General features: G+C 40.4%; 1 protein-coding gene across 1 annotated transcript in view; it reads right to left on the bottom strand.

Annotated features, from left to right (window-relative positions):
- Window positions 1-5,395: 5,395 nt before the first annotated feature.
- The window catches only part of STMN2 (stathmin 2), a 38,225-nt gene continuing 21,792 nt past the window's right edge, over window positions 5,396-21,828 (bottom strand). The window contains exons 2-5 of the mRNA XM_040546131.1: window positions 19,024-19,119; window positions 18,205-18,377; window positions 9,327-9,518; window positions 5,396-5,703 (exon numbers count right to left, since the gene is read on the bottom strand). Coding sequence (XP_040402065.1) covers window positions 5,644-5,703; window positions 9,327-9,518; window positions 18,205-18,377; window positions 19,024-19,119 — 521 coding nt within the window. The 3' untranslated portion in view covers window positions 5,396-5,643. The remainder of the gene's footprint in view (window positions 5,704-9,326; window positions 9,519-18,204; window positions 18,378-19,023; window positions 19,120-21,828) is intronic.

The raw sequence follows: 21,828 nt of genomic DNA, 5'->3' as shown, positions 1-21,828 counted from the left end.
CAGGCTCCCTCCAGCATCGGTAGGGTGCCCTGGGAGCACAACACAAGGAAAACTGAGCTGGCCCCTCACGGGGACGTCTAAAGTCTAACAGAAACTGTTAATTCAGGCACAGGCTGTGTTTCGTGAGCAAGTAGCTCTGCCGCTCCTAAACCTGTCCCTGGAGGCAGAAGACATGCATTTATCTGGCACTGCTCCCAAAATAAGACCTATGGCAGGGATAATCTGCAGTCTGAGTAACATGTTCATGGTTGATTGAAAGCTGTTTATATGGCATTGTACTCCACCAGTTTTTCATCATTTGCAAAGGGGGAAGCGTAAAACAATGCAGTTGTTGAGTCTGGTCGCTTCTTCATCATCCTTTCCTAAGCTGCTCTAAATTCAGCTTTAAAGGAGTTATGTTATATATAAAACACTTTATATACAACATCTTCTATATTATTTATATTATCCCATTCTATTCCAACATACACACTCAAATCCAGATTTTAGGGCAAATAATAGAGCATCATTCTTCATGATGCCCTAAATCACAATAATGCACAGCCAGTTTTTCAAAATAAAACTCACTGCCCACAGCTGCATGTTAAATTATCAGAGTTTGCCCTCTTCTGGTCACAGGTAGTTGTACATTGATTGTACAGTGATTATTACGAACTTGTGAACCTATGGAAATCATCGTCTAAAAGACTCTGACAAATTGCATATTTGAAGAGTTAATGTTTCAAAAACATATTTTATTATGGAATAGTTGTATTCCACAGTTTGTTTAACAATCTGTTGCACATATAATAGATAAGAGAAATTTAAGTTGTAGATCAGCTGTTTCCTTACATCATTATCACCTTATGTCATAATTTCCTGGGATGTATCTTGGATAAAGTCTTTCATGTCCTCCTTCTTCAGGAGCTGCTCAAGAGCTTCCTTTTCTGGGGCCCATTTGACCAAAGCCAACCTGTTACAGTAGGAAGACATTTTCCAGCATCCATTTACTGGTACCCAAAAGAAAGGGAAGCTGACATCCCACTGTAGGCTTGATGGAAGTGGATGTTTCGCTAAGTAAATTATAAAATATATGCATGACTACAGTCTTTGTGGACATTTGAATAGAAAAAAGAACCTCCCTTAATTTTCCCAGAGGAAGATTTAAAGCTCAGATGCTATCAGCATAACACTGAAGTTATGAAAGCTCAAAGCACAGGCGTCTTCTTGTACATCAGAGAAATGTACAAGATCCATGGGGAGTCTATAGCAGACTCTTGTTTCTGCAGCTCACAGAGCTTTGCATTATATTTGCATGCTTACTGCAGGCTGGGTTTCAGGGTCCACCGTCTTGTGCCCTGGTTGCCGGTATTTAGAGAGGGAAAAAAAGAGTTCAGTGTTTTTGAAGGGTGACAGATCTAAGGGTGACCATCCTCTTTCTTCTCTCTGAGCTGTTTCATGGGTCATTTAGCCTCTGATCTGATGGTGGTTTTTTGATGTTAGCTTTTCTTGCTGTTCCCTATATTTCTGAAGTTGCTTTTATCACCTCCCCAGTGTCAATTTAGTGGGCTGCTGAATATTGCCTGTTGCTTTCCAGACATATTTGAAGCTGCAGAAATGTAGATACTCTCACAGTCACAAGTTTCTGATGATGGTATTGTAATTCACACAAAAAAAAGTCAACCCTTTTTTTTTAATTTTACAGCAACCCGTGGCCATGTCACTCACGTTACACTGGAATTAAATCTGAAAATATCTGGGCTCGGTCTCCAGATTTCAGAGCCACCATTTACCTTACATAAAGACCTAGTGTGAGCTGTGCAGCAGATGTAATGGGTATCCTTCAGAGGAAAGCCTTGCAACCTCTTGTATTTAGAGATTATCTCCGTTCTTAAAACCGACCACTGCATGGCACTGTTGCACTACTATCGCTGCGGCACCACCTGCGGCACCACCCCGATGCGTAGGGAATTTTCTCTATAATCCTCCCATTGCCCAGCGAGAGCCCTTCAGCGGTGTGAAATGCTGGCTCCATCCACCGCTGAGACGTGCTCAGCACATGGCACGTGCTGCAAGGTGCAGGGAGGTCCTGCTGCTTCCCATGCAATCTTCTTCTCCCTCCACCAAAAAAACTGATGAGAGGATTTCGTTTGACATGATGGTGTCTGAAAACAGTTGGATAAGGTAGGTGTCCATGCTGCCCTAAGCGTAGGTTTTAAGCCATATCCCTCTTCTTCTGGGAGAAGAGAGAGAAGCACTTTTCTGTATGGCTTAAGGTGTCAGGAATAAAACTCTTTCCTACGCCGATCACACCCTTCTGAAAGGCTTGCTAAAAAGTGGTCAGCTCTGTGTATGTGTGCACCCTACATCCAAACCTCCTGACTTTGGAAATATTTGAGTTTGTATGAGCATAAATTTTGTGGCTTCAGTAGACCACATGAACTTGTGACGGGTTTGCGACATTCCTGTCTGAGTACTCATCCAGCCTTGATGTGGCTGATGGATTAACAAAAAACAGAGCCCTAACCCCATTTTGGAGGCAGTGTGGGGACATGCAGATGCCACAGGTCAAAACTGCCTTTCTCACTGGGCTGCCAGCTCTGCCCAGCAGCTGAGCCATCCCAAACCTCAGAGGGAGGAGGGAGCATCTGCTCTGCACAGTGCCAGCGCTCCAGGCTCCCTCCTGTCCACAGGGAGGCTTCAGGCAGCCTGCAGAAAATGCTCCCCACTGCAGCACCAGCTGCTCTAAGCTCACGGCATGCAGCTGGGCTTCTACAGTTAATCAAAGAAGCAGACTAAATTTTTTATTTTTTATTATTATTATTATTATTTTTTAAATCCTGAGCATGCTATTTGCCACTGAATTAAAAAAAATAATCTGAGGTATTTCAAGTAGCCAAATGGTAATGCAGGGTATTAGCCAAAGGCTTTTAGAATATATTTATACTTTAATAAAATGAATTCTACACCCACAAACTATTAAAATATCCAAGTAAACCCAACAGGAGCAAAACATCAGCTCTGACACTGACCTACCGAGGCCACACGGCCTTCTTCTTCATTCATTTCTCTGGTGCAGACTTGGTAGCCATGGAGAGGCATCTACCAGGCAATGCCCAGGTCTGGTTCTGGGGAGGGCACGTGCCATGGAGCCTTCCAGCAGACACGCTGGATGTGGACACCCTTGTTTGTGGAGGCTGAGAGGGCCCAGCACCAGAGGTTTGTCCTTGGCCTCTTGCCTTAGCAAGTGCAGCCAGCAGGACAAACAAGAAAAGGGCCTAAAACAACCAGGTCTTGTTAAGTCAATGGACAGGGAGAACTCTGTAAGTGATTTGTCATTTGGAAATGAAACCCAAATCCAGGAGACCTCAACCCAAAATCTGGGACCTCAAATAGAGATATAATCTTGACTGAATGACTCTTTTCATGGGGCTTAAAGCAAAATGCAAACTTTGAAGACTTCGCAGCACTGAGGCTCGTGTCATCCAGTTTCAAAGTTTGCTCTATGAGTTCCCTGCCAGGTTTAATTCTAGTAATTTTGCCAGAAAGGCAAGGAGTTTAGGCAATGAAACCAACTTGCCCTAAAAAATTTGGATTGTGCCTCTCATGCCATGTTACAGAGCTCATTGTGCACAGAGCTGACCTTGCAGCCCTGTGCCTGGATGAGCTTCTGCAGCTTGTTGACTGCAGGCCAGGACTTCCAGGGACATAACTTGGCTCCAGATTAAAACAGGCTGCATGGGTCAGAAACTGACTGTTGCAGATCTGGAACTTTTGGCCCATCTCTCTGAAAGAGCAAACAATGCCACTTTTATCACTTTAAATCAGAAAACTAATCCTAGGTGTAATTCTCGATCACCTTTTGAACTGCTGTAAATGAGATCAGAACCATTTTTATATCTCAGCTCTTCAGCTTTCCTAGAAATTTGAAGTTTTTCCTATAAATGAACTTTTACCCTGAAAATCAGTGTGTTAACATCCAGAATCTTGATGCAGTTATTGATGTATATGCCCAAGGATACATTATTAAATTTTCTTTCCTGATTGTTTTTTTTTTTTTTCCCAATATTGAGTTAGGATTAAGGGTGCATGTGCATGTGTGTGTAGCTAGTTCTTTTTTAATAATCCCGGTGCTAGACGTCACATTCATAGGCTCAGTTTATATGGTAATCTTTAAAAATAACCACCCTAAGCACTGAAAACACATAGCAGGGGTCGGTCCTGTATTAGCAAAGAAATAGGCTTGATTTATTAATAGGTCTTATTTAAATCTAATTTCCATGCTTTTATGACTTCATTAGGCTTTCACCTCGTATGGGCACATGTCAGAAGTAATGGAGCGAGAGAAGAGACAAGCCCTTTTTCAGTTCACAGAACCCCAATTCTTTATTAATCACAGCTTGCTCACAATGACATACAGGAAAATAGCACTAATGAAGAGTAGAATATGCAGGCAGCAACCTCCAGGGGGGTAGGGACAACTTCAAAACTGCAGGTATTTTGGGGATGATGTGTTAGGTTTCGTGATACTGTACTTGGCACGAGCACCCTGTCTAGTCATTCCTGCTGCTTCAGCCCTCTTTAGTCCTAGATGTCCGTCACTAGGTAGGGTTGGCTAACACTGAAGAGTAAAGGTCATGATGAATGGAAGTCAGCAGTGTCAAAAACAAAAACAAAAAAAGGTGACAACTGGCTCATGGGATCCTGGTGAAATATTTGGTAGCCTCTTTTACTGTTACACACGTACTATGGTAGCATCAGAGAAGTATCATAGATCATGGCATCTACAAATAAAGCCATTTGATGCTATCTATTATCTGCTCCATTAATAAATTTTCAAGTGGTGAATTAAGCTCACTTTACAATTAGCATTTGTATGGCTGTTTGGCATCATTTAGAATTTGTCATAGCTGGATGGTTACAATGTGCCTTTCAGGTTCACCTCAAACTGATACCACTTGCTGTCGTTCAGTTGCAAAGCTGTATTTGTTGCCTCTTGCCTCGGAAGCAGAAGCAGCAAGTACTGCACACGGTGATTTAACCTCAGTCAAACAGCATGCTACAGAGTCCTGTAGCACAAGTTGCATTTAAAGAAACTACATTTTAAGAGCCTTTTGTCTCGGACAGCTGAATGTGAAGTCACGATACCTGTGATCTAGTCACTGTTTCAACAAAGCTTATCGATGGCAAAGCGGTCTAGGTTATCAGGCAATGACTGGTCTCTAGCACCATAGAACTACTACTGACCTCGTGGTGGGTGGGAATGAAAGTCGCAGGGAATGGAGTTAGACATGAGGTGCTTCAAATGAACAGACCCAGCAAATTCAACCGAGTGGAAATAGACAACATCAGAAGCCTGTTACAGGACATGTAAGATTATGAAATAACTTGCATAATGCAATACTTGTATTTTTTAACAAAAATGTAAGTATTTACAAAATAAGATCCAAGTTTTTTAAACATCAAGCAAATCATTCTGCAAAGAGACCGCATTGTTTTGTTTTTATTTTTTGTTTCTTTTTTAAAGTTTTTTATTGAGTTCTTGATTTTTTTTTTTTTAAACCATGTCATACATTTCCCATACTGATATCGCATGATCCATAATAATATAGGCAGGGGGAGTTTACTAATGGTGGGGATGGGTCACATCCACCATTGCTGTTTTCAGCCAGACAGTTCCACCTGGAGCTCCTTGTTTCTACGGACCTCTGCAGCATGCCTCTCCTGGAAAACATCAAGAAGGGAAAAATCAAACCTCTTTCTCATTCTGCCTGCCTCGGAGGATCCTGATGCTTACACATTTAGGTTGTGCATTTGATGCCTGTGCAAAACTTATTTCACAGCACAACCATCTTTAGAGGATGCAGCTCAGGAGAGGTGTCACCTACCAGCCCAGCCCAAGGCATGTTCAGTGCTTACATTCTGTTTATGCTCTGGAACTCAGTTTTTTATCTTATATGGCCTTATAGTTCTCGGCACCTCAGAAAGATTCATTTTAAGGACCTGCATAGAGAGGTACTGCCTGCAGCATGAAATATGCCATGTGCTCACATTTCCTCTTTGAATTCCTAGATACTGAACTAAATAGAGGGAAGGATGAATGGTCTTGAATTAATTGCTTGCATGCTGTATGCAGAAGAAGTGACAGCTACTATGTTATCTAGGAGCCACAAATAAAAGGTCCCAGATTGTAGTTCTGCCAAGAAGGGTCAATCTGAGTGTTTTGAACATCTGGCACAAGGGCTGGAAGGCATTTCCTATGAGGAGAGGCTGAGGAGTCTTGGTTTGTCTGGTTGGGAGGAAAGAAGGCTAAGAAGTGACCTCACTGCTCTCTGCAGCTTCCTGAGGAGGGGTAGTGGAGAGGGAGATGCCAGTCTCTTTTCCCTGGTAACAGATGACAGATGTGCAGGAAGACAGGCACAAAGCTGCACCAGGGAGATTCAGACTGGACATTAAGAACAGTTTCTTTACCGTGAGGGTGATCAAACACTGGAACAGGCTTCCTAAAGAGGTGGTTGATGCCCTACGCCTGTCAGTGCTCTTGGACAATGCCCTCAATAACATGTTCTAGTTTTCGGTTAGCCCTGAAGCGGTTAGGCGTTTGGACTCAATGATCTTTGAAGGTCACTTCCAACTGAACTGAACTGAACTGAACTATTTTATTCTATTCTGTTATGCTCTGTTCTGTTATAATGTCCTTAGACTGAACAATGAGGTTAGCTGTCCTCTCCATTCTTACTCCTGCTGTGATGGAAAAGGGGAGTTTTTACCGTAAGTCAATGCTAGCCCCCTCTGCCAAGTTACAGCCATGTTGCCTTTTACAAAAACAGCCACAATTAATTTAGATTTATTAGAGCCACTGTATATTCAGATAATTCTGTGGAAATGGGACTGTGGTCAGGAACAACATCTGTTAAATGTTAAGAATGTTCCACTCAGGGTGTTTATAATACTGTATTATTTTTGGCAGCTTATGGGGTTTGGGGCTTTTGGATTATGCCTATCTCTTTCTAACTGTCAAACTATCAGATTTTTACCTCTCATGTCTGACTACTGGAAAAAGACCCAACACATTAGACAACTAAATGACAAGTCATAAGGCTATAGAAGCAAAATTATCTCTAGCTGTCTTCTGTTTATGGCACTTCCTAGGTATTTTTGTACATTAGGGGATCTTTTTGTACATTAGGGGATCTTTTATGGGGATTGGTCAAAATGAACTATGGATCACAGGCCAAGACAGCTTATTGTATCAACTGAATCTGTAAATCACAGTTTCTTATAAACTCCATAATTTTGAATGCTAGATTTTCTAAGGGACTTGTTTCTCAGAACTCCTGTTAACTGCAGTATACAAAGTTATCTTTCACTGTAGGAGCTTCTAAACACCACAGCCTTGGGTCATCCACAATTCTTGGTCACTCTTGAAGTTATCTCACTTCATATTTTCCTGCATAGTCAGAGTTGGCCTTTGTGTTGGCAAAACTATAGTCATAAAATTTTTAATTTCTGGTCTGTACAAACATTCCCAAGTGAGTTATCGACATCTTTGTTCAGAAGCCTTTGGATTTCATGCACATTTGCCATCATATTGCAGAGGAAAAGGGGCTTAGTAGTCTGTTAACAATAACATAGGACTGAGAATGTCCAGCTGTCCATCCTATTTTCTTTTGGACCTTAAGGATGGCTAATTGGCTTTTCCGTTTGTTCTCATAAACTTTGGGATATGTGCCTGCAAACTCATCTACTACAAAAATGTCAAATAATCTGAGTACAGTCCTTAAACTCCAGAGTTACCCAGTTCACTTATAACATCAATCTTTGGGAAACTATTATTTCTTTCTTACTTTATGAGACTTTTGTTATCACCAAAGGAAACCAGGTGCTGTTCCATCTCATTGGAAATGTATGAGAGCTATTTTCTTTTTGTTAAACCATTTACTAACATATTAGAAGTTCATTGTTGAGAGAAACAAGTGTAAATTATTTTTTTTCTTAACATTTCTAAATCTTAATTCTAATGTTTCTCTTTCTTGTTTAGGAGGGCTGTTTTGGAGAAGGGCACTGTGGGGTTTGTGATTTACTGGATTCTTAAAGGAAATTCCTCTGGCTTTTTCAAAGATCTTCAAAAGAAAACTTTCTCTCTTTTTGTTGCAAGACTTATGGAAGAATAGGCCCCTTTTAATATATAGGAAAGACTTTTTTGCTTATTTTTTTCCCCTTTCCTTTCTGGGAAGTCAAGAACTATATGTCCACGGGACAACTGTTTGATTTGGTCACTGACCTTTCTTAAAGACCAAAATCTAAACACAACTGACCTTTAATTTGTTCACAGCACTTTCTTAAAAGCTAGAAAATCAACCTTTGTTTGGCTTGCTTTCTCCTTTTCTTGATGAACCTTTGTCTTCATAACTCTAAGAATATGTGAATGTTGGCCAGCACAAAGGTCCCAAACCAAGATTAAGAACAGAAGCAGGGGACAGCTGAGTTTTTAATACACATTTCACCATGACAGTCTGGATAGCGGCTTTGCAGGTAAGGACACAGAGGTCCTAGTGGACAGCAAGTTGAACATGAGTCAACAGTGTGCCCTTGCTGGTAAGAAAGATGACAGTATTCTGGTCTGGATTAGCCAGAGTATTGCCAGCAGGCCAAGGGAGGTAAACCTTCTGCTCTACTCAGCACTGGTGAGGCCACACCTGGAGCACTGTGTCCGGTTCTGGGCTCCCCAGAACCAGAGAGACACAGACGTATTGCAGAGAGTCCAGCAAAGGGCATCTAAGATGATGAAGGGACTGGAGTACCTCTCCTCTAACAAAAACCTGAGAGAACTGGGACTGTTCACCCTGGAGAAGAGAAGGCTGGGGGGTGATCTTATTAATGGATATCAATACCTGAAGGGAGGATGTAAAGAGGACAGAGCCGAGCTCTTTTCCATGGTGCCCAGGGCCAGGACAAGAGGCAATGGGCACAAACTAGAGCACAAGAGATTCCCTCAACACCAGGAAGTATTTCTGTGCTGTGCGGGTGATGGACCACTGGCACAGGTTGCCCAGAGAGGTTGTCTCCTCCTTGGAGATCTTCAAAAGTCACCTGGATGTGGTCCTGTGCAGCCTGCTCTGGGTGTCCCTGCTTGGGCAGGAGGTTTGGACCACATGGCCTCCAGAGGTCCCTTCCAGCCTCAACCATTCTGTGATTTTTCAAAAGTGGTTTAGATAGGCATCAGGGGCTCTGATTTAAATATAACTCAAGTTTTGCAACAGAGGAAAGAGCTATCCACTACCTCTCTTCAAAATATTGGTTGGATTTTCTCCTCTAGTCTAGGTGAGGAGTGATGGTGCAGTTACCTTTTCTTGAAGACGTTCAATAAGAGCAGCTAAATTAGCTTCACGGTTTTCTTTGATCTGTTCCATTTTCAGTATCAGCTTTTCCTCTGCCATTTTGCTGAAGTTGTTGTTCTCCTCCAAAGCCTTTTGAAGCACTTCTCGCTCATGTTCTCTCTTCTCAGCCAGATGTTTCAGCACCTGGGCCTCCTGGGACTGGAAACAGAGAGACATGAGGCTGAAATAAGTGTCTCAAACACCCACAAGGAGTAAAATAACCCCCACAGGGCTCTTCACAGTGTTTGGAAACTGCGTAAAGTTTGTTCCTTTGTTGTTACAGGCACAGTTTGGAAAGATCACCTCTGTATATAAACCGGACTAGTGTCAATAACAGGGGCTTAGAGGCACTGGCTAAATGTGGAGAATATGACTTATGCAGCAGCAGAGAAGTCTCTGAAGCACTTCTGTTAATGAGAAATGCTGTTATTGAGAAATGCTGCCCTCAGCTACTGCAGTGGTTGCTTAACCTCTCAGAGCTGTGGTCTTTTAGATAAGAGCATTTTATTTGCAGAGATCTGGGATGGAGGCTGCAGGGTACAGTGTTAAAAAGGAGGAGAGGCACATTTTTTGCCCAGGTTGGACAGTCCTTCAGTGTGCATGAATTGTTAATAACAGGCTTTGAAGTTTACCACTGTGAAAGATAAACAGAACCAAATCAGACAATGTTTTTCCCCATGATATTTATGTTTCACTTCATCTCAGTAATTATGAAAGAAAAAAAAAAGATTTTACTTTATAGAAAATATCAAAAAAAGCTATTGTTAGTTTAAAGTTTAAATTCTACCAGGAAGATGAAAAGTGGAGGTAGGAATTAAGCACATTCAGCCTATGCACAAGTGTGCTATTCTTTGTGAACGCAGAAGCACAAGCTTTGTTATTGTTTTTTAAATCAAATTACTAACATGGAACCACTAATCCTAGGAGGGAAGCCAAGGAACTTGCAGCACTGGGCCCATCCTCCAGGCAAGTCTAGCAGAAAAGACAGTATGTTTCAGAGGGGTTATTTGGAAATGATAAACAACATTGTATGCTCTTGGATAAAATAAATTAGAGGGAGCATGAGAGGCAAACAGAAATCATGGAATGAAATATGGCTCCAGGAAGATAAGTGTATATTTCAGTGCAGATAACAATACACTGTTGCCATTGTTAACCATAAAAATGAATTAGTTTAAGGCCTAAATTAAGGGTTTTAACCAACAATTACAATTAGCAATAATGAATCCTATTAAATTATATCATGTGGCTTTTAATGGAGTGAAAAAAGCTGCAGTTCTCTTACATGTAGAAGATCAAGCGAGGAAGAGAAAACATTTTAACAAAGGTAAGATAGATATACAGGCAGATGTAATGACAAGGCAAATTAAGCAGATTGTAGAAAAGGGTGCAGAAACCAGCCAGACCACCTTTCATGAAGACACTGGAATAAAATGTATATTGCTTTGAAAGGCTGCAATGGCTTGCTTGAGATCAGAGATAAATGCAACTTTTGTTAATCTTGGCCACTTACTATATTTGCTTTCACCTCCATCCTGGTCACAGTTTCAGGCTCCTTTCTCAACCTATGACCCTTGGAGCACTTAATGATGGGAGTGGTCTACTGAACTGGATGGTACCTTAGAAAGATCTTTGTTGCTTTTACTCAAAATTTTGCTTTTACTCAAAACTCATTAAAAAGCATGCTTAACAAAAATATCAATAATTTTAATAATTGCATGATAAAAGGCTTATTTTAAAGCAAAATGCTTTATTTCAGGCCCTTAATGTTTAAAATTTCTTTAAACATATGCTGTTTCAAAAAGGAAAAAAGTTCTTTTGAAAGATTTTGTAAAATGTAAAAATTAAATAATTGAACATCTTCATCCTGTTGGACTGTCTTTGGACCAACCTGTGTGTCTCAGTTTGACTAGTGCTTGTGAAGTTTTTCTGCATTTTCTCTTTAATTTAGTCCTTAATTGCAATCTTTTTTTCACTTTTGATAATCTAAAAAAATACTTCCCTTTCTGTTGGGAGTTTGAATAGAAAAGATAATATAATACTAATCTTCGTGTCCTTTCCCGTGAAAGGTTAAAGAAGTGTTTTAGTTTGAAAGGCTAACATTTCAAGGTGTTTAAACATACCTTGGTATAAGGTGTTTATATACAATCAAGCATTTTGAGATTTGGACAGTAGACATATCCATGGATCCATGGATGCTATAAAAAAAAGCAAGCTTTGGACTATGCCTCTATGCAGCATTTTTGAAAAAAACATTGGCTTTCAGTGGGAGGTGTCAAAATGCCTTTGGGTCTTTGGGGCACTCGCCTGTTTGTCAGGATTTTTCTTCTATTGAAACCCTTTGCCTTCTGGAACTACTTCCTATTATCATAAGTCCATGAGAATTGTGAAAAATTAGAGTTACATATCAAAGTACACACAGTTCTAGAGGCCACACTGGCAGATGATGCATTCAAAAGTAATTTAGCCGCTAATGCCTGATAAGGAAGAAAATGCTTGTATGGTAATTCAATATTTTCTGGATGCAAATTGCATTGGCACTGGTAAGAGTCTGAAGGAAAGCTAAGCCAGGCCACGGGAACTGATTGCACGTTCCTAATACGATTTTCCTTTATGATATTCCTTAAAAGGCATTCATTTTCCTCCTTCAAAATGTTTGGGGTACCCAGAAATGGTTCAAAATAAAGGACTCCCCTCCCCATCACAAACCATCGAAGGGGTAGAGTCTCATTTAAACTGATGTCCCCCTTTTAATGCCATTTACACCAGCTGTGAGTCTGCCTGTTTGATTGTGTTCAGATCATTTTTGAAATCCCCTTGTGATGATTTTGGAATGTAGTCGGTGTGTTTTTGTACTGGATTGTTGAATGATTTTCTGTTTCAAACACATTTGGCAAAAGAAGTTGGCCACCCAGCCTGTTCAAAGTCTACTATGCATCCAGAAATTGCCAAAATGAATGACCCCTGATACCTAGTGTGGCTGGGATTAATGAACTCCCTTTGTTGGTGTTGGCTTTTAGCCACTGTGTTTGGACAGTCTTGACATATGATTTCAACATACACAGGAAGTTTTTATTCCAAGTTTATTTTTCAACATTGTATTAAAGTGCTGGAAAAGGTATTCTCAAATCCTTGATAGTCCATTTTCTAATATACTTGTAAATGGTTTACAATAAACACTTCTTGAATAGTTATGAGAAAATAAGGGAAAAAAAGCTGGAAAGGGAGTGGGAGATGAAGATTAATAAGGAGAGAAAAGTATAAAATGGTGGAGAAGGGAAAAAAAAGAATACTTAGTGGGGAATATTCAGAAGACTTCTTAAATATTAAATGGTTTAATCAATGCAGCTACAGCTGCAGCCTCTAATGCTAGGTGTAGAGGAATAAAAATGTAGGTAGATATTCCTGGTACAGATACTTTTGCTCTCAGAAATGTACTTCTGTGCTAAAAAGATGGATAATGTAGGCCAGCTCCTTAAGAAATTCATGTCATTTTTCTAAAGGATCATATGCACCCCCAGTTTCCAGAGATGAGTGCTTCACAAAGAAATCTGTATCTCATGCTTAGCTGGCCAGAGATAGATTCAGACAACTTAGAGCTCACTTTAATAGAAAAATTATTTACAGAAATTCTATTTAGAGATGTTTTTTAAAAATTATTATTATTATTTTACAGAATTACAGAATCATCTAGGTTGGAAGAGACCTCCAAGATCACCTAGTCCAACCTCTGACCTAACACTACCAAGTCCTCCCCAATTATTATTATTATTATTACTCACAGGAAGAAAATCCCACTATCTGAATAACAGGTGCTCTTATTTTCTCACATTTATCTATTTTTCTTTGATGCATAGCTCCAAATATTGAAATCTTTTATGCAGAGATAAAGGATTACTCTTAAAGCAAGGAATGGCCTCAGAAAACTTTTAAACTGGGAATCCCAGCCTGGATCCATTTCCCTGACAATCTTGGTTACTAGGATGTGTGAGACACACTACCAGTCATGAGAGTACCACTATTCTAATACATTTATTCACTCTCTGGCTTTATTTTAAATTAAATTGTTCTGCAGAAGCTGAGATAACTTTGGTATTCTTCAGTGTACTGTGTACTTAAGAGATACTACAGGGCAGGATTAAAAGCTCCAACTGCCATGCAATTGACAACATATAAATGCCTAGTTATTAATCAGAAGGAAGTCATATGTTGAAGAAGTGATGTTTTCAGGGATGGAACTGGGATTTTTCTTTCCATATAAAGCAAGGGAATGGGCCCAAGTTAGACCTTACTCATAGCACTGGCTTCCTCCATCTCTTTGTTGTTACATCATATTCCTCATTGGGGTGTATTATTATTTATTAGCACTTATTCTAGCTGTTGTGAGGACTCACTGTCCCAGGCAGTGTGCAAACACAAAGGGAGAGACAGTTCCTCTCCCAGAGCAATGACAGTTTAAAGAGACAAGAAGAAGAGGGGGGTGTTCCTGCTCTATGAAGTTAGAGAGCAAAGGAGAAAAATGGCCATTTTGCAGAAGAGCCAAAGACATCTGTGAGCTGGAACCGTAGTCCCACTTCTACTGAAAGCAGATGGTGCAAAATTTAGATAAGAATCTTTTTTGTTTTCCTTTTTTCAAATCTGCCAGGGAGCTTTGTGTCAGGCCTACTAAAAATGCAAGGAGGAAAAAAAAATAAAAAAGAGCTTATTTGTATTGTGAGACAAGAAAGCTTACTTTTTCTTCCTGAACTGACATAATATGGCAGCTCTCATGGTTCTGACCCATGGGGGCAAGCAAGGCATGTTGGAGGGATGCAAGGGGAGGGATGCAGTTTTAGACGTCTTTTGTCAACATTAGGGGTGAAGCATGATGTACAGAAACACTATGTATAGAAAACCAAAATGGGGCAGAAATGCCTGGTTCCAGTTGTGATTCCACATATATCGGTGGATCTTTTCATGTAAAAGCACCTCATTCTGTTTTTCCATCTCTCCAGAAGCCCAGCCAGCAGCCAAGAGTAACAGAAAAAGTAGATGGGCAAGACAGGAGGCAGATACCGTGGGCAGTGCCTGTCATCTGTCCTGGCCTGCTCACTTACAATTTGACAGGAAACCAAGGAGAGGAATAGTTGGAAGAACAAAAGAACAAAGAAAGTTCCTTTTTTTTTTTTTTTTTTTTTTTTTTTTTTCTGACAGAGGAATGTCAAAACCCAGAGTGGTTTCTAGGAGGGACCATTTGTCCCGCAGCTTCAACATCTTCCCACCTTGGTGAAGCCTTTTCACCTAAGAGCCTCCTGTTGGTTTGCTGTGTGGTAAAGCACACGTAGCTTTTTCAATGTGTAAAGAGAGGGGGGATCAAGAGTACAAAGAAGTGCCTCCAGCAGGCAGTGGTGCCAGCTTAGAGGCAGCGGGTTGGGTGCTGCAGCCCAATGCAGAGTGCGGCCCTGTTGCTGGCAGGCAGAGATGCCCCAGGCCGGCTGCCCACTGAGGGAGCACAGCAAGCCTTGCCAAGCTATAAGGCTGCACAGGGGCCCTTGTCTTGCTGTGGGGTGCTGGTCAATACCAGCTGAACATCAGCCAGCAGTGTGTCCAGGTGGCCAAGAAGGCCAATGGCGTCCTGGCCTGCATCAGAAGGAGTGTGGCCAGCAGGACCAGGGATATGATTGTTCCCCTGTACTCAGCTCTGGTGAGGTCGCACCTTGAAAACTGTCTTCAGTTTTGGGCCCCTCGCTACAAGAAGCATGTGGAGGTGCTCAAGGATGTGCAGAGAAGGGCAACAAAGCTGGTGAAGGCACTAGAAAACAAGACTTACGAGGAGTGACTGAGGGAACTGGGGTTTTTCAGCCTGGAGAAGGCTGAGTCTGGCTGAGGGCATACCTCATCACTGCCTACAACTACCCGAAGGGAGGCTGCAGCCAGGAGGGTGTTGGTCTCTTTTCCCAGGTGACAAGTAATAGGACACAATGCAACGGCCTCAAGTTGTGCCAGGGGAGGTTTAGATTGGACATTAGGAAGAATTTTTTCGTGGAAAGGGTGCTCAAGCATTGGAACAGGCTGCCCAGGGAAGTGGTGGAGTCCCCATCCCTGGAAGTATGTAAGAGACGTGTGGATGTGGCACTGAGGGACATGGTTTGATGATGGGACTTGGTAGGTCAAATTGATGGTTAGACGATGATCTTGACGGTCTTTTCCAATCTAGACGATTCTGTGACTATTTGATTATATGATTTTACAGTATTAACAACTCATATAGCTTTAACTCCATAATGAGAAACACAAAAGTTAAAAAAGATGATTGTTCTCCATCATTTGTTGTGGTGCTAAGCACTAAGGACTGACCTGATTTAATTTCGCCCCAATACAAAGCCATTAGGAGGTTTTCATTACATACAGTTTCTCTCCTTCATTTCAAAGTCTACTAAAACTGTTCCTCCCTTTAGAGTTTCATTGTCATGCAAGTTGAATATAGGCAATAAATATACATAATTCAACATACGGCTTTTGAAGTCTGTATATCCAGTGAAATTGTAGCTGAATATTCAAAACCAATGGGTAAAATTTGATAAATGCCAAAAGTTCCTTAAGAAATTAAATTCTGCTGCTTCCAATGTCACTGTGCACTAATTTCTTAAATGGAAGTGATGATGAGATCTTTCTGATTATCTATCAAGATGAGAAAATATAGCGCACACATGCCAAAAAAGTAATGGGATAATAATGACACACTACAAAGAGGATTCTATAAACAGAAAGGACAAGTCTGTAACTAGCTCAAATGGTCTTGCTGTGTGGTTCAAAAGGAAAAAATGTCTCAGGTGAAACTCTCAGTTTGGTCTGAGAGTATGAGATCTCAGTGACTGCCAACTGAGGTAGAAAAAATGGGGAGAAAAGGAAGGAGCCCTGTAAAAACATATGAGGAAATAAACAGGAATGATGAACACGAGACAGCATAAGCAGGAGGCTGCTGGAGTGCATGTATTACTGTAGATGTTCTCATGAGTTTTAAAATTTATTAAAGAAAACACTGCTTAATCGACAGAGCAGGGACTAATTCCTAAAAAGTGTGAAATCAGTTAGTAGTGTTTCAAAAAAGGCTATTCTCATCAATTAGTTATACTTGATTTTAATTAGAACTGTGCTGGAAGGACACGATCTGGAACGGTTATGCCAGATAGCTGCTGTACATAGACAGAGAAGTATGATAAAAACTGCCATGTCGGATCTCAGAAAATATCTGCCTGATTTGTCTAGCAGCAGAGAGTGGAAGATTCTTAGGGGAAGTGTATACGAAGCTGGGCAAATCTGCCTAATTTTTTCCTACATACATCTATCTTCCTAGTTTCCATCAGGTTAGGTATTTTCTGAGCCAGAGGTTGCATCTGTATAGTCATGTTCTGCAAGGTACTGCTCTACCAATTTCTTTTTTATTTGCTTTTTGAAATAATTAATATTTTAATAACATCCAAATAGCCTGTGTTAACAAACACAAAAACTTGATTAAACAATACATGCAAAGGTAATTCCCTCTCTCTGTTTTGAAATTGTTATCTAATTTCATTGAGTGTTTCTTCCCCTTTGGACTGCATGAAACAGAATATAATTGTTCCTATTCATCTTCTCATTACTATTCATGACTTTATAGAATTTTATCTTCCATCTGTTGTCTGCCTCCAAGCTGAGAAGTGGACTGTTTAATTTATCTTCTTATGCTCTGGTTGCTTTTTACCTTTCTCTGCACTATACGCTTTTTTTAGACCAAAACTGCAGGTGATAGTTGGGATGTGTGAGCACCAAGGATTTAAACAGTGATGTAATGAGGCTTTCTGCTCACTCCTTGGTTCCCTTCCTTGCAATTTCTGCTGCATTGCCAATATGGAAGATTTAATCTATTAAAATAACTCAGTTATATGTTCATTCAAAATGAACATAGTATTAAGGGGAAGAAACGGCAGGTGTCTGTACTACCATCACTGATTACTAGTTTATGGCATAATGAGTTCTGCTTTAGGAAGAAATGAACAGTAATGAAATCAATGAACTGAAATGTCTGGGACATTCAATCTATATTTCCCACTAAGTATATGCATAATATCAGGCTTCTTAATTGCTGCCATTTCATTCTGTGTCCAAATCTTTACTTGAGTATTTGCACTCAGTACAGAGGTACTTCACAGATTGAGTCTTTCAAGCATATCATCATTTGGGTGTGTGAAAGCTCATACTTCTGGGCAGGTGCTACTGCATATGCATGTGCCTTTCACATATAGACATGTCCTTCTGCTGAAGTGAATACTTTGACACAAGTAAAGACAGAAGCGATAGTGTTAATGTGCAACATTTGAATGACTGAATTGTTCAAATCAGTGAGATACAGAATAGTCTGGTTTCATTGCAAGTCAAAAATAAGGGCCAGGTTTTAAGCAAATGTCAGCAAACCAGATTTACTGACTTCAGGGGATTCACTTTTCACCACACACCACTGTAATGGCTCCACTGACTCTCCCAGGGCCCCCTGATCTGGTCTGACAGAAGTGAAAGGAGAGCAGAGAGCTTTTTGCTGTTCAGGCTGTCCCATGTGCTATCTGCATCTCAGGCTTCTTGTCCAAAGCTATCAGTATTTCAATGACACATGCTTCCCAAGCATCCAAATCAGTCAGGTTTGTCTGCAAGCTGCTGAAAGAAAATAAACTAATTTGTTTCTTTAAACACGTTAATAGCTTTTGTCCATGCAAACATACTGTGGGTCAGTGATGGTAATGCAAAACAATGATGGCAATGGATAGGAAACATGGCTGTTATCCTGTACAATGTCTGGTGTAATTACTAGTATTTTATTAAGGCAAAATACCTTTCTCCTCTCCTCTGCAGCCTCCAGCTTCTTCTGGATCTCCTCAAGAGAGAGCTCTTTCTTCTTTGGAGAAGCTAAAGTTCGTGGTGCTTCTGAGACCGGGGATGGCGGCTTTAGGATCAGTTCAAAAGCCTGGCCCGAGGCACGTTTGTTGATCTGTTTAACTTCCATGTCTGTATGATAAAGTGAGAAATGGTAAGTCTTTCAATACTTTGGTGGTATCAAGGAGAGAAGCAGCACTGACATTAATGTAGGATCAGAAGTACAGACAAAAGATTTTGCATCTTTGCATTGGACATTTAAAATGAAATAGCAGATTATGGGCTGACAACTGTTCTCAGAAGCACATCCCATTTTATCTACAATAGTTTAATTATACCCTAATCTTATAAAAATAAAAATTTACAGCAGTTTTGGAAGCTTATTGGCGTTCTGTGTCATTTCACGCCCCATGTGAGCAGTGCCCAAGCTGATTAATTTTTTAAGCATGCTTTCATCTTTTCTTCATTTCCTTGGGAATTATGTCAGCTGTGAAGATTTGTAACTCTCAAATGGGAAGTATTTCTCAGGGTACTGGGAAAAAATACAGTTCACTGTGAAAGGGCTTTGAAAATTTAGTTAGTTGCTATTAGGACCAATATTGAGCATCACAGGTAATACACAATCAATAGAAGACAACAGCCAAGACCAGCAAATGAATTGTTAAATCAGCAAAGTATCGACTGCCTAACAGTAGGTACCAGGATGGTTATCTGAGTCATTTCCTAGCATTAGCACATTATCTGACCTGCAGGATGATTTCCAATGAAAGTTACTCACCATCATATTTATAGATGTTCATGTTGCGAGGTTCAGGATAAAAACAGGAGCAGATCAGAGAGAGCATGGACAGCTCCTTCATCTTTTCCTTGTAAGCTGAAATGAGAGACATTATTAGCATAATTAATTTCCCCAGCTTCTCCTTAGTGAGCCTCTAACTGGGATGACAGACTAGTGACCAGAAAATCTGATTGATCATGCACCTGGCAGATTTATCTAGAATATTTACTTTCAGCTATTTCTTCTGGACATGGAGTCTTTATCACATCAAATATGAGATGCTCAGTACTGCAGAGACTGCTTCTGATCTCCTGCATGACCTCAACCTCAGCTAAAATGAATACAGTCATCTTTGGTTTATAGAAAGTGAGTCTGGCTACTAGGCAATGTATTTAGTATTGGAAGAGTGCCATGACCCCACTATCTCCTGGCAGGTGGAGAGAAATGAAGCTCTTACAAAATTCTATGATGTACCCAAATGCAATTGAGAACAGAAACACTGCCCATGTATTGCCATAGACAGATGCTAAAGACATTATCCATTACAAATGAAAACGTCATCCAGATAATTAAAATTAAATCCAGAAATGAGGACACATTTATAAAATCCTTAGGATAATATCCTTAATATGTGTAAGTCCTTGAGACAAAGAAGCTTTTCTTTCCTCACTTGCTGGCCAAAATACTTTGCTTCCATACTCAGCTATAGTGTATATCAGCTGATGCAATAAATATGCTTGTACTTTACTGTTAGTTTGTAGCGCAGTAATTACTATAGGCCCCAGTGATATACTGAGGATGAATTGTTCTAGAAATGGTGATATGAATACCTAGCCATTACACGAGGTTCTACATTTGCCCTTCCTAATTACTAACATTTCAGCTTATTAACTGGAAAATAGTCTTGTATCTGGTTGCTTGGCAGGTCAATGACAGAGCCCAAACTACAGCCAGCTCTCCCAAGTCCTTTTTAGTCAACACGCAAGCCACTGCACACACAGCATAAAGTATATATGTTGGGGGCTGCTTCAGAATTGACCTTGGCACACACAGATTATTGCTGCTATCAAATTCATATCTACAGAGGCAGACATACGTTTTCTGCCAGCATGTGAAAATATGGCTTAAATATAACTTGGGCTGAAAGTATTGTACTTAACAGACTAGACCAAATTAATCCTTCCTGTTACTAAATGAAAATCAGAGAGCCCTTTGATCTTCAAATAGTGGATACATATGATATTGTCATTCAGTCTTTCTTGTGGCTGCTTGAGAGTCTTTTAATTTTTTTTTTTTTTAATTTTTCCTCAGAAACACCCCTGAGGTTGATGAGGGTTAGAGAACCCTAGGGTACTGCTAAGAATGGTGATATCTGAATGATACATCAGTTTAGGAATGGATTTCTAACTGCCAGCACATGATTAATTTAGCTAATAAAGCTTCGCATGGGCAATCATGGACACTAAATAACCCACCCAAAGGACTTACAGCTTTATAGATACCACAAGAGAAAGACAGCACCTCAGACCAAGAGTATACTGAAGGCTTTGCTTTCTCTGAACTAAGGTTGCCAAGGAAGCTTGGACTTCACATTTTTTTGTTTTGTTTGCTTGCTTTTGAAACATAAGTACTAAATTGCAAGAAATAACTCAAAAATCCTCTGAAGAGTCAAAGACATCAAACTGATATCTGTTGGTAATCAAACATAATGAAATGCCAAACCATTTAAGCCTTAATTCAACAAAACTTTTAACTGCATATGTAATTCTAAGCACACAGGCATGGTCGTCCAGACTGTCCTTGGAGGAGGGCTTGTCCAGTCAGCTGCCCACACCACCAAAACTGCATCCTTTTCAGCAGAGAGTTTGCTGAGTGGGAGCACATGAGGCCCTGCATAAGGGGCTAGTAAACATACAGAAAACAGACTTCAAGTTGCCTATCGAAGACATGGCCATTGATGGCACAAGCTGAAAGCTAAACATTCTTGTAAAAGGTATGATGAATCACTGCTACAACACATAGCTTGAAACATCTTTATAGAAAGAGGCATGGAAAGATGTGTCCTAGGAACCTTGTCTTTTGGGGTCCTTGTCATTATTTTTTATGTTTGTTTGACATTGAATATGTGTTGTTTTCTAGCAGCATTTAAACAATCAGACAAAGATGTCTGTTCTGCCAGCTTATCATCTGCAAAACATGGCTGGAGAAAGATAAGAAAATGCTCAGCTCTCCTTCCTTTCAATACAATAGCTGCACTGAAAGCACACTGGTGAAATTATTGTCTTATTTCATTCTGGCTACTGACAGTATTAGGATGATTTTCCATGCTTTGCAAGCATTACATTTCTTTTTTTCATGGTATTGATTTAGTCTCTATTTGTCCTAGAAAGTCCTTCAGCCACACTTAGAACCTGGCTTGAACACTCACAGCAAGTTCTGGAGGCTACTGCAACCCTGGAAACCAAGCAACACATGGATGACATGGGAAAACATGGAAAAGGAGACCTGTTCTGTCTCAGGGAGAGTGTGTAATGTATTCTACTCCTGCAGTGCTGACATAGTGTTTTGCCTGTTGGAGAATTGAGGTCTGAGGGCCTCAAAGGAATTGAAGACCTACACACCTCTTCAGGTGTCCAGCATCAGCGGTGTGAAGACTTCCCCCCCAATGACCAGACAAAGAACAGCTTTACTTGGGAGCTTTAAATATCAGAAGCCATGCATTACTCATCTGTCCTTTCCTTAAAATGCCATGCATTAAAGAAAAAGCTGTATTATTAGCCCATTGACAACTACGTAGATGCCTGT

This window comes from Cygnus olor, chromosome 2 (assembly GCF_009769625.2).
Source record: "Cygnus olor isolate bCygOlo1 chromosome 2, bCygOlo1.pri.v2, whole genome shotgun sequence".
Classification (NCBI taxonomy): Eukaryota; Metazoa; Chordata; class Aves; order Anseriformes; family Anatidae; genus Cygnus; species Cygnus olor.
The sequence above is the reverse complement of the archived record's forward strand: the minus strand, read 5'-3'. Positions and strand labels throughout refer to the sequence as shown.